General features: G+C 39.0%; 1 protein-coding gene across 2 annotated transcripts; it reads left to right on the top strand.

Moving 5' to 3' along the window:
- The first annotated feature begins 702 nt into the window (after positions 1-702).
- LOC110161690 (protein mono-ADP-ribosyltransferase PARP12-like) lies at positions 703-11,141 on the top strand. 2 transcript variants are annotated; one of them, XM_020926493.2, is made up of 12 exons: positions 703-1,067; positions 1,724-1,859; positions 2,456-2,957; positions 3,040-3,090; positions 3,431-3,557; positions 3,924-4,086; positions 8,042-8,162; positions 8,244-8,334; positions 8,404-8,479; positions 8,573-8,703; positions 8,772-8,923; positions 9,112-11,141. In XM_020926493.2, the coding sequence occupies exons 1-12, from the start codon at positions 799-801 to the stop codon at positions 9,657-9,659; spliced, it is 2,367 nt and encodes a 788-aa protein (XP_020782152.2). In that variant the 5' UTR covers positions 703-798; the 3' UTR covers positions 9,660-11,141. The 2 variants fall into 2 exon arrangements, with proteins under 2 accessions (XP_020782152.2, XP_020782151.2); XM_020926492.2 differs by having other exon boundaries at positions 704-1,067; positions 3,921-4,086.
- The last annotated feature ends 1,689 nt before the right edge of the window (positions 11,142-12,830 follow it).

Here is a 12,830-nt window from a genome sequence, read left to right on the forward strand (position 1 = left end):
GTGGTCCTCTGGGTCCTTTTTCAGCTTTCCCTGAATCCTGACTTGGGATACTTTTTCACTTGTCCTGATGAGGTCCTTCCTGTTCTAGTTCTGGTTTAGTCATGGCCTCCAATGACCAGTGTTTGTTGACCCTCAGGTCCCCTGCTGGTGTATGATCTTATGTGCTCACTCTTCATTGCCTGCTTTGACTACTGGTTGCCCTCCCATTCAGATATGTCTCAAACTGTGGCCCTTGTCTAGCCCAGCTTTATTTTTGACATGCGCGTGTGTGCAAGTGAATGCAACTTTAACATTTTGGTGTGAGGAGTTTGAGAACAATCAAAGAAAAAGAAGAAGAGAAGAATACTTATCAGCAAAATTTTTCTTTGGTTGGGGTCTGTGTTGGCTATGTTGCACAGTGCAAAAATCTGCACCATTTTCTATAATTTATTTTTTTATTGGTTTGAAGGAATTTTTGTCATTTCCTATATCTTAGTCATCTCAGTTTAGATAATCGTAAAAGTATTTGGATAATGTCACTTTTTTATTTTTAATTAATTTTTTTAATTTATTTTACATATCTACACTTTATTTATAGAGCAGCCAACTGCTGTGTACATTACTACCGCTAGTCATTATCCTTCCAACATCATAAGGTGAGCGCTCCCCCTTGTGGAGATTACTTAGACCTGCATATATCTTATATCTTTTCAGTTTCGGTTTCCATTCATCATAAGTGATCCTTTCCTGGTTTTTACGTATATGGTTCTCGGATTCAAGTTGTTCTCATGAAGAAACTCCTGTAGCTCGCATCTAGCAATGGAGACGGATATATTGAAATATATTCTGGACAATCAGGGAGCTGTGATCACTTCGGACCTGCTGTTTAATTTGTGCAACACTTCAACACTTTCAGAGATCCTTTGTAAGAACGATAAGTTTGTGACATGTTTATTAAATGGGACGCCGAAGATAGTCGTTCGGAGCGCAGTGAGGCTCTGCTGGCGCAAGGACTGTCCGGGCTGTGGGGCCCTACACCTGTGCAAGAGCTTTCTCCTCACGGACTCTTGTCAGTATACTTATACGAGGTAATTAGACTACTGTGTAGTAAGCAGATGCATGTACTCAATACTACTGTCAAGTCACTTTTTATGAAGTTATACCGTTCACTGTAGAGGCCAAAATCGTGTCAGGTTCATACGCAATTTAGTACTCGCGTTAAAATCATTAGCCCATCCACGCAAAGGGCTTACTGCGTCTATCTATTATATACCTAGTATATATCTATTATATATTATATTGTTTTACATAGGTTATAATATTTAGTTGATTTTTTGCATGTAGGGAGTAGTGTCACTTGACCACAAGTGTCTATGGTCTATTTAATTTTAAGTAGGCCGAGGTTTAAGTTTGTTTAAAACTTCCACCTGCAGTGACGACTAAAAAAAGTTAATTAAAGAATAGTACAATTTTGGATACAAGCCACCAGTAACGCCTCTTATCACATGTCACTTTATGGTGGTCACATGTGTTTGTTTTAGCCAGAAGGGAGTGGAAGGGGGCAGGCGCCTGGCAAAAACAAACTTGCAACTTTGACTACTTTATATGTTGGGAAATATTTTTTTTTTAAATCTAATTGAAATTCAACGATATTCAAGACGTACATTATTATAGACGTAAAAGACAGGGTTAGCATATCTGTTATCTGTATCAGATATGACTCTACTATTGCCTTATATTGCAGGAGAGGATGCATATTCTCCCACGACCTCTGCTCAGGCTACAATAAGAAGATCCTCACTGAGTTTGGTCTTGAAACACTGTCCAGAGCCCAGCTGTGCCTCCTGCTGCTCCAGAGCAACAACAATCTCCTGCCCTCTGTATGTATGGCTGCCTTTAGATATAACTAATACATCACATAGTACCGGTAAATAAATGGTTACTATTTAATATTCCTTTGGTACATGAACCTAGTTAAATAATTAGATAATAAATTAAAATGAGCAATATGTAACTTTTCTGATGAGCTTTTCATCTTTTCTCAGTGGAGATAGCTATTATGGCTTTGTTCGACAGTATGTCATTTAACTAATACCCATGAAGACAAGTAGGTGACAACACCGGGCCAAGTTACTTGTCAGAATAAATGCATGCACATTGTACTATGCAAATGCGGACTGTAAAGAGTGGATGAGTACAGGCTGTCTATGTTCTGACCATGTACCTGACCCAAAATGCACTCACAAGGTGACAAGCTTATGTGAGTTTGCTCAACAACCGCTCTGCAGAAAAGTACTCTACGTAGCCACAGTTTTATATGTAAAAATAAATAAATGAATAACTCAACCAGTCACTCCCATAACTCTAACTGATTCAATTCAGGCCTTCTTCTTCCTGCTGCTAAAAATAAAAAGCCTTTATTGTAATGTACTTTTTTCTAACACTGTTACCACTTTCTGTGTTTCTTTTCTTTAAGATCTGCCATAATTACAATAACCGTAATGGATGTGGGGACACCTGCCTGAGACTGCACGTTTGTGAGAAGTTCCTCAGTTCTGACTGCAGCTGCTTCAGGACACACGATTTTCTGGCCCCCCAGCCACTAAAACTCCTGCAGGACAAACGTATCCCTTCATGTCTCTTTGGATCTTTAAAATCTGTCTATGCAAATAAACAGGCACTGTGGCTGGCTGACAAGTTAACCGGCAGGAGAAACGGAAATGTGAATAATGATAGTGATAAACGTGCAGCCTCTAGTTTAGATCTTACCTGTGATAATGACAACAACCAAGACAGCCTTAACTCTTGCTGTGACACTGATTCTAACACAAGAGCACACAACAATCAAAACAGGGGTCGGGGTGGTCGGGAACTAGAAAGCTCTGATTCTAATGTAAGCTGCACTGTTATTAAAAAGTCAGATAATACAAGTCATAATCCAAAACAGGGCAAAAAAGGAAAAGGTCAAGGACAAAAAGGTAATGTCATATTTGTACAACTTTTAGATTGATTATGATATGATATGTTACAAAAATGTAATGAATTTTTTTTTTTATATAGACAAAACTGAAATCTGCATGTTCTTCATCAAGGGACATTGCAAATATGAAGGTGAGAAATAAAATATTGTATTTTTCCTTTGCACAGTGGCTGAGTGACTGGCACTCTCCCTTACCAGCAAGGTTTGATTCCCAAATCTCCTGGGCCTATATGTGTGCCATTTGCTTCTTTGCTATCTTTGCCCAAAACAAAGACCAGGGGTAAAATCCTCCAGCTAAAATAGTCCTTTCTAAGCCTAGTAAGATCATGGAGTTGGGTCCCCAAGCACTACACTGAGGAGATGCCCCTGTGGCACTGGGTCAGGATGGGCCAAATGCAGAGGACAAATTTCTCTACCGAGTCAATAAAGTGTACCTTAACCTCAGCATTGCCTATATGTGTTTGCCTTTAGATCGCTGTTTCAAAGCTCATGTCAAAATGCCATACTTATGGGAGATCAGTGTAAATGGCAAGTGGACTCCTATGGCTGATAATGAGAAGATTGAGAAGGCCTACTGTGATCCTGAAAATACATACAGGTAAAGCACTAATGATATCTGCTAATAGGAACTGCTGGTGTGTTGAGGCAGTTGTCATATACAGTAAATGAAATATAGTGGGGTTTTTTTAATAATTCATTTCATGTGATTAATTTATTTTTATTTTACAAAGTGTATTTTTTCTATTTATTATTACTTGTTATTATATGAATTCACAAAATTGCCAAAGTACACATAGATACTATAGAAGGAGTCATTAATGATACAATTGCAGAAGTATAAGGAAGGAAAGAATATAATATAATACGGATATGTTATTACGTAAATAAGAGAAGTCATAGCATTAACTTTTATTATTACTAATTTGATCAACAGAGTACTAACTATCATACCTCCTCACAGTAGCACCTGCCCTCCTGTGTATTTTGACACAATGAAGAGTGGAAAAAATGCAGTGAGACGCCTTTCGACCATAAACTCTGTTCTGGAGCCAAACTTTATTCACACCACTGACTGGCTTTGGTACTGGGAGGATGACAATGGCAAGTGGCTGCAGTATGGAGCAAATGTGAGTGATTTTGAACTTGAGCTGCCCACTTTACTTTTTAAACTCTTTACATTGTGTTACAGGTTCTTTTCAAGCTTACATAGGCAAGTTATCACTAATATTAGGCTTTACTTTAATGGTGTACCAATATAATGCCAAACAACAAGTAGCAATAGCCAACGCAGCAAGTGATAAAAGACAATGCTAATATCATTATATCTCCCACAATAGCAAACAGATTTTTACAGATTTTACAAACTGATGTTAATGTACAAATAGAAAAAAAATTGTCATCGCAGAACAAGAACAGAGAAGTTGGCAAAAGAGTGCAGGCAGACGGGCAATCTGTGCCAAACGTCAAGGTCAGAGATACGTTGCTGCTAGGAAACGGGGCTATCAGTGGTGTGGGCCACAGAGGAATCCAAACATGCTGCTACCCCATTTACACTCTTTCCGAGATTACAAAACTCCTACTAAAAGTTTTATCAACACATCAAGGGGTTAAACAGCTGATTGTGCACGTGGGTGCATTGTGGGTGGACATCAGAATGGAACAGAGTGAAGTCATGAAAAGGGATTTCACAAAATTATTTGAGAATCATCAGTGGACCTCTTTGTAACATAGGCCTAAGGAAGATGAACAAATTTACCTGACTGCTTCAGCTGAACACATGGCTGTCCAACGTGTGTGTGCCCAGAGGACTGCACTACATTAAGCACTTTGATCTTTTCTGGAAATGAGAGGATCTGTTCGAGGGAAATGGCCCACACCTAAGCAGAGGTGGAGTGAGTGTGCTGACAGAAAACCTCCTCCACACTCTGAGGCACTGGCCTGGACAGGGTCTTGTGCAGCCAGTGACAGAAAAGAGGAATGAGAGAAGCATCCCTGCTGTGCCAGCCAAAGAATCAGCCAATATGTCAGCACCACCCACAGCACCACCACTGCCACCTAGCCCTCCTCCAGAGAACAATTCAGCAGCATCATCACCTCCCCCTCCCCAGAGAACGAGTCAGCAGCAGCAGCACCACCTCCCAATCCCCCAGAGAATGATTCAGCAGCACCATCTCCCCCAGAGAACAAGTCAGCACCACCACCTCCCCCAGCGAAAAAGTCAGCAGCACCACTTCCCCCTCCCTCAGAGAACGAGTCAGCACCACCACCTCTCCCTGCCCTAGAGAATGAGTCAGCAGCAGCAGCAGCACCATCACCACCTCCATCTACCCCAATGAAGAATTCATCACCAGCGTCAGCAGAGACCTAGCACCACACCCATCATCTCCCCTGCCTACAGACCAGCCCAGGTTGCCCTTTCCTATATATACTCCAACAACAGACTCGTCACTCTCCTTCTCCTCCCTACCTTCACCAATGGCCCTTCCCAACCATCTAGAAAGCCTCGTCAGATCAGGAATCAAGATGGCTCCTCCCACTCCTAATATAATATGGTCAAGAGTTCTGAAATCAACTATGTTGAACTTTTCCCCATACAAAACCATGCCTGTTTTCACCAAAGACCCTCCCAGCTATCCCCGCTAAACTTTCACCCAAACTCCTCCCTGCTTCACCTCCTCAGCCCTCACCTGGTCCCACACCCAAACTCTCCCCTGTTTGAGCTGTTATCACAGAGAGCTAGGATGCACAGGGCCTCTGCAGTCCCAGGGCAAACAGTCATGATAAAGGTAATATCAATCGAGGGCCCTGCGATGGAGCTATATCTCCAGTTACAACATGGAGACGGGTTAACAGAAGGACTGTTAGACTGTCTAATCACAGAAATTTAGTTCACATTCCCTGTCAAAAGATAGCTTCCAAATCCAAATGATTTTAAATTAATGATTGTATTTCTTCTTTTAATCTTGACATTATGTTCTTAACTGAAACATGACTTGACAAAAACACAGGTAATGTAGTGCTAGTGGAATCAACCCCTCCCAATTTTCAAATTTGAATCTGAAATACGAGCAAACAGAAAGGGTGGAGATGTGTGTGCATTTTTAGAGATAATTTGTTTACACACAGGTTCATTTGGGGTGTTTTCATTATTTGAGCAGGTTTCCTTCAAAATGGAGCTATAATAGTCACCCCCCACACTCTACATAGTCATATACAAACCTCCTCGCCACTGTCAAAGTTTTATTGATGGTTTTAGTGAGATGCTTTCAGGCGTATGCACAAATTTTGCTGTCACTTTCCACCTGTAACTGACAAAACTGTCTTAGAGATTGTCACCAGTCTAAGTTCATCCACATGCTGCCTCGACGTGTTACCCACTAGATTTTTAAAGTCCGTCCTCAACTGTTTGCTTTCACCACTCACTCACATAGTTACTGGAACATTCCCACGAGCTTTGAATACCGGGTCATTAAGCGGCTCTTAAAGAAGAGCAGTCCTGATGCCACAGTACTAAACAATTTCTGACCCATCTCAAATCTGTCATTTTTTGAAAAGTCCTTGAATAAGCTGTTTAACAACAGCTTGCTAACTTTCTCCAAATGAACAACTCCTTTGATGTTTTCCAGTCAGGTTTTAGAGCCCACCACAGCACCGAGACTGCTCTTATCAAGGTGGCAAATGACATCCGCCTGAACAGTGATGCAGACAAAGTCTCAGTCTTGATCCTGTTAGATCTGAGTGTTGCTTTTGACACTGTTGATCATGGGATCCTTTTACAGAGATTAGAGGACTGGGTGGGCATCTCTGGCACTGCACTAAACTGGTTCAAGTCCTATCTTGAAGACAGGAAGTATTTTGTTGAAATTGGAAACTGTCTCTGATAACATGGTCTTGACCTGTGGGGTGCCCCAGGGGTCAATCCTGGGCCCTCTTTTGTTCAATTACAACATGCTGCAGTTAGGCCAGTTAATACACAGCAATAATGTGTCCTACCATAACTATGCAGACAACACTCAGATCTATGTCTCACTGGCAGTGGGGGACTATGGACCAGTGGACTCACTTTGCCACTGCATCCAACAGATCAGTGTGGATGCAAAACAACTTTCTCCAGCTAAACTCAGACAAGGCAGAAGTCATAGTCTTTGATCCACAGAAACAAATATACAGTGCCAGCTGTCACCTCCAATCTCTCTCTCTCTAAAACCTTGAACTTTAACAGCCACATCACATCAATAACATCTGCAGCCTTTTACCATCTAAAAAACACAGCAAAAATCAAAGGTTTACTGTCTAAAGCAGACTTGGAGAGACTTATCCATGCACTTGTCTCCAGTAGGTTAGACTACTGTAATGGCCTGCTCACTAGCCTCTCCAAATGAGCTGTGAGACAGCTGCAGTACATCCAGACTTGCAAGTTGGGTCCTGACTTGAACCAGGAAATACAAACACATAAGTCCTGTGCTCAGGTCTCTGCACTGGCTTCCTCTGGCTCGAGAATAGAATTTAAAGCTCATCTGCTTGTGTACAAGTCTGTCCATGGCCAATGACCAAGGTACATCTCTGACATGTTAGTGCCATATGAACCATCTCGCACTCTGTGGACCTCAGGGACCGGCCTCCTGCTGGTGCCCAGAGTCAGCACTAAACATGGGAAGTCAGTGTTTCAGATTCATGCAACTAAAACCTAGAACAGTCTTCCTGAACATGTGAGACAAGCCTCTACTATGACGCTGTTTAAACCCAGGCTCAAAACATTTCTATTTAGCTGCATATGACTGAAAGGCTTTCATTTTGCACTCTTCTCTCATTTAATGTTTCTCTCTCTCTCTCTCTTTTTAAGTCTATGGTGACTATTTATGTTTTGATCTGTTTGTATTGTGATTTTAATGTATTTCTCATTAAGTAAAGCAATTTGAATTACTTTGTGTATGAATTGTATTATACAAATAAACTTGCCTTGCCTAGTGCTGAATTGTAAAAAGAACTTTAAAAATATGTATTACAGTCCTATGTTAAAATATACAAAACGAATATATACAAAATATAGTGGAACTTATCTTATTTTATCTTATCTTGTAGACAAGTGTGCATCAGTTGGCCAGTGTCACCAGTAAATACCTGGAGGAAATGTATGTGAAAAATGACAAAGCTGTGATCCAATTTAAAGCTGGCTCACAGTCATATGAACTCAATTTTCAAGGTATAAATCATCAATTTTAAATGTGCCCATTTATTTCTGTTATGTGTAATCAAATATATGAACCTTTATATTTTTTCTAAGACATGATTCAAATCAACATAAAGTATGGGACTAAGAGGCATGTGAGAAGACGCCCTCAGTTTGTCTCTGCAGCTGAAGTCCCGACAAAGAGGTACAACTCAGTGCTTATATGAGTGTGGCTATGAGGTATTTTTATACAATTTTTATTTATTTATTGTAGGAAACGTACAGCAAACACGACTGCTGTTGTACCAGACTACTGGGACAAAACACAAATTTCTCCAACTGAACATAGGGTACACATATTTATATGGAGTTAAATATATTATATAATTATTAATTTCTCTAATAATGTAATGTTCATATAATAAAATGTGTCATTTTCATAGTGCATCAGTCTCCAGCCATCCCTTGCTGAATATAAAGAGATCCACGATCTTTTCTGTCAAACCATGAAAGGATTTGATATTCTGAAAATTGAAAGGATTCAAAACAAAGCTGTCTGGGAAGCCTTTCAGCTGTATGTATTTAAGTTAGCTGAAATAATAATAATTCTTCTGTGCTTACACATTTGTTTCTTCTTTTAAGACAAAAGAATCAAATGAAGGACAAGAATAATGGACAGCCAGTGGCTGAGAAAAAGCTTTTTCATGGGACCGATCCTTCACATGTAGAAACCATATGTGCGACTAACTTTGATTGGAGAGTCTGTGGAGTCAATGGGACAATTTATGGCCAAGGTCAGTCTCTGAAGAATTTCTGAAGTTTCCATTGCAATACTTAATGTTGTCATTTCTACTATGAGACTTAGCTATCACAAATTCACCTACACATCCCATAGTGAATGAGCTTTTTACTCTAGAATCACATCCAAAATTGTTAATTGTTGGTAGATTATGATCTTCAACTTAACCTTTCTCCCTTTTAGGAAGTTATTTTGCACGAGATGCCAAGTACTCTCACAGCTACACTGGCACCTCTTTAGATCGATTCATGTTTGTGTCTCGGGTTTTGATTGGAGAATACACCAGAGGCAGCTCCGAATATAGAAGACCTCCCTCTAAAGATGGAAGTAACGTGAATCTTTACGACAGCTGTGTGGACGACGTCATGAACCCCTCCATCTTTGTCGTTTTTGAGAAGCAGCAGATCTATCCTGAGTATGTGCTTCAATACAGAGAGAGGGCCCAACAAACTACCTACCACCAACCAGCAGCTGTAACAGTAGTACCACCAACAACTGCAGTTACAGTCTCTGTGACATCTGTACCCTCAACGGTGTCCCTGAATCCTTTGGTGACAGTTCCGGCTACTACATCCTCACCAGGATTCAACAAAAGCTTCAGTAACAAATCCAGCCATTACACGCTCAGGCATATCCCCCGGTGTTTTGGTGACAAATCTGACCACTACACCTGCACCTCTATCGGCAAATGCTTCAGTAAAAAAGGCATCCATTACACCCTCAAACTCTAGTAGTTTGATGACAAATATGGCCACTACATCTGCACCTCTATCGGCAAATGCTTCAGTAAAAAATCCAGCCATTACACGCTCAAACTCTAGTAGTTTGATGACAAATATGGCCACTACATCTGCTTCAAGTTCATCTGCTACATTTGCTACAAGGCCGTCTAATCCTGTCCCCACATATTCACCAAGATCACCAAACCCTTTGCAAAGAAGTCCAACTACAGCATCCTCAATAAGATCAGTGGATTCTTTTGCATCAACGCACACATTTACATCTGATATAGCATTTAGGTTTGAAGCAACTCGTTCACAAGTTAATCCAGCCAGATCAGCTGCTTTTCAAAAATCACCATCAAAACGGCAAAAGAAATGTATTATTGCATAGAAGGGTTTGGCAGTGTGACAGTGTTGACTCAGTTAATTCTGTTTTTGTAGTAAAACATAAAGGTGCATTGTGAAGGGGGTTTAAAGCATGCTTGTCTCCATGGATATTTGTAATTGCTTTAGTTGAAAGCTCTACAGTATGGCCTTAAACTTATCTGTCTTTATGGAGACAAGCAACTGACTACAACAGGCCAAGTTACAGGTTATACATGGAAAAGCAAGCTCCCATCACCATAAAAATGACATAGTGCACCTTTAATGTTATGTTGTGAGTAGCTCTCTGCATATCGATCCAAATCATTACATTTTCATCAATTTAATTTGGGGGTGTGACTTTTGGGAAAGTGACTTGTATCTTTGAATTAAAACAAAGCTGAGTGATTTCTTTTTTCTATAATTGTGAAAATGTTTATGCATTTTATGTGTGATTGACATTTGTAAAAGACTGAACTTTCTCTCAATTAAACTTTAATAAAACAAATAACACTTCTTTGTTGTCCAGGCATCCATAGAAGCCAAAAAGAAAGGTTTCAATTTCCCCAAACTGGTAAATGGAAAGAAAAATGGAGTAGCAGTAATTTTGAAGAAGAGGGTGTCATTTTATTTTTTTTTATTTTTATTTTATTTTTTTTTACTTTAATCTCTCTTTTTTTATTGCTTTTTGGTTGCGCGTTGCTTACGTTAAGGTCCTCACGTTTGCCATTGACGTCCCAACATGATGCACTTCATATACACCACTAGATGGCAGTCCTGTCATAAGTTCTGATATGCATCTGGACCATGTTTTAAATTTACGCTGTTTCATAATGTGAGCATGAATTCACAAAACACTGCATGTATTGATAATTTGGTTTATGTGTGTGGCAGTTTCATGTTTTTCTTTATTATTTTATTAATATTTTGTTGTATTTATCTTTATTCTTGAAGTGTGTACTGGTCGGGGTAGTTGCATGACTAATGATCACCAGTACAAATCCACTAAATTTGAGAGACTGAACTTCATGTTATTCTGTAACCTTAATCAACAAAATGCACAGTTTAGAGTGTAATTTGCTGTACCACTTTATTTTCAAATAAAGTTATAATATTAAATAAGTAAAACGTTTTAATCAGGGCAGTTTTCAAAGTATGTTTGTTTTTTAGAGTATATGTATTACATTTTAGATGTGACATGCTCTCATTCGATTTGTTTGACCAATCGGCTCCTGACTCTGGTAGTATGCATAGTGCTCACAGCTTGTTATAATGACATGGTAATTAATCAGCATGAAGTAAATCCTGTTTCTTTTCTCACCGGTTCTCTGTTTGGAGCTAACAATGCAGCTTTGCTCTCTTCCCCACCTTATTCAGGGGACTTAAACATTGCATGCACTGATGTGCAAAAATCTGCCTCCTGTATTAAGAGGAAAAAATATATATATATAAAAAAATGTGTGGACACATAATAATGGTGCATGAGATTCAAAATTAAACCTAAACATAATATCATTGTGCTGTAACTTCAAGCAACGAACATGTCAAGCATTCATATTTTCTAATGAATGATTACAATAAGTCAGACTTAACATGAACAATATATAATGGACAGTCCATGAAAGCTCTGGAGCAGGACCCACAATCAATCCAATCCTGTTAACACTGATTGCAATGATTCACTCCTGTAGGGGTTAATGTAATAGAGCAAACTAACAGCCTCTGATAAAGTCTGTAGTCCTATTCCCTGTGTTCAGTTTCTCTGGACAATGATATATGTGGCCAAACCTTCTTGTTAAAGTGTGATCTCATCAGATCTCAGAAGATAAGCAGGGGCTTGGATAGGAGACCTCTGGGAATATGAGGTGCCTGTGGCAAAGGTTGTTGTCTTTAGGCAAAACATTTTACCCATTGCCTATTGAATATGGTGTGTGCGTGTGTGTGTGTGTGTGTGTGACTGTTGGTGGTAGTCAGTCTGCCCCTGGGCAGACTGACTTAGCTTAACACTAAGGTATGGAATGAATGAATAATGCACGAAATTGTAAAGTGAGTTTGAGTGTCTGGAAAAGCACTATACAATACCAATGCATTATTATTATTATTATTATTATTATTATTATTATTATTATTATTATTATTATTATTATATTTTTTATAAAAAATATCACTATATAAGTATTAAGTTATATATGTATTAAGTTATATGAAGTTATGTAACTCTTATAGTATAAGAGTTAGTAGAATTAGTATGTATAGATTCATAAATATACGTATTAAGCATTTTTTCAAGGGTCTATTTTTTCTTAAACTACTTAAAAAGGTCACATTATGTTCTGCCAATTAATTGCTATCTTGTTCAGGGTCATTAATGAAGAAGGCCTTTCTAAGTAATTAATCTTTAGCTGACATTAATTACTCTTTTCTTCTTATTTATGTATCTAAAAGTAATTCATGTTCAAGTGCCCTTGACCAAGTGTTATAATAGACATAGACATCTATTGTGTACATTGTTCTTGTCACAAGACAGTTTGACCCTTGTGCATCTGTAAGATAATTGCTGTTAAAGGTTGGTGACCCCACTTCTAAAACAGGTCCATCTTAAGCATTGGTTGGTTCATGCCCAGTTTTACTTTCCACAAACTTAAGTTTGTGAAGAAGACTATTAATGATAAATAGAGTAAGGCATCTATGGGCTATATCGGTTCACATGGAGTTAAGTGTTATCTTGCTATCTTTCTCCTAATGAATAACTCATTTGAGCTATAGCAATGAAGCTGCTTTTTAAGGTGAAAATTGACATGCACATTGACACAAAGT

Source organism: Boleophthalmus pectinirostris, unplaced genomic scaffold, assembly GCF_026225935.1.
Source record: "Boleophthalmus pectinirostris isolate CB_2022bp ecotype Guang Dong unplaced genomic scaffold, ASM2622593v1 HiC_scaffold_18, whole genome shotgun sequence".
In the NCBI taxonomy this organism is placed as follows: Eukaryota; Metazoa; Chordata; class Actinopteri; order Gobiiformes; family Gobiidae; genus Boleophthalmus; species Boleophthalmus pectinirostris.

What these genes read in the sequence shown, in the direction of transcription:
- LOC110161690 (XM_020926492.2), top strand. Translation starts at nt 799, where the DNA reads ATGGAGACGGATATATTGAAATATATTCTGGACAATCAGGGAGCTGTG. An exon ending in ACAACAATCTCCTGCCCTCT is followed by an intron (nt 1,860 to 2,455) that starts GTATGTATGGCT and finishes CTTTTCTTTAAG; the next exon opens with ATCTGCCATAATTACAATAA. An exon ending in GCTGAAGTCCCGACAAAGAG is followed by an intron (nt 8,335 to 8,403) that starts GTACAACTCAGT and finishes TATTTATTGTAG; the next exon opens with GAAACGTACAGCAAACACGA.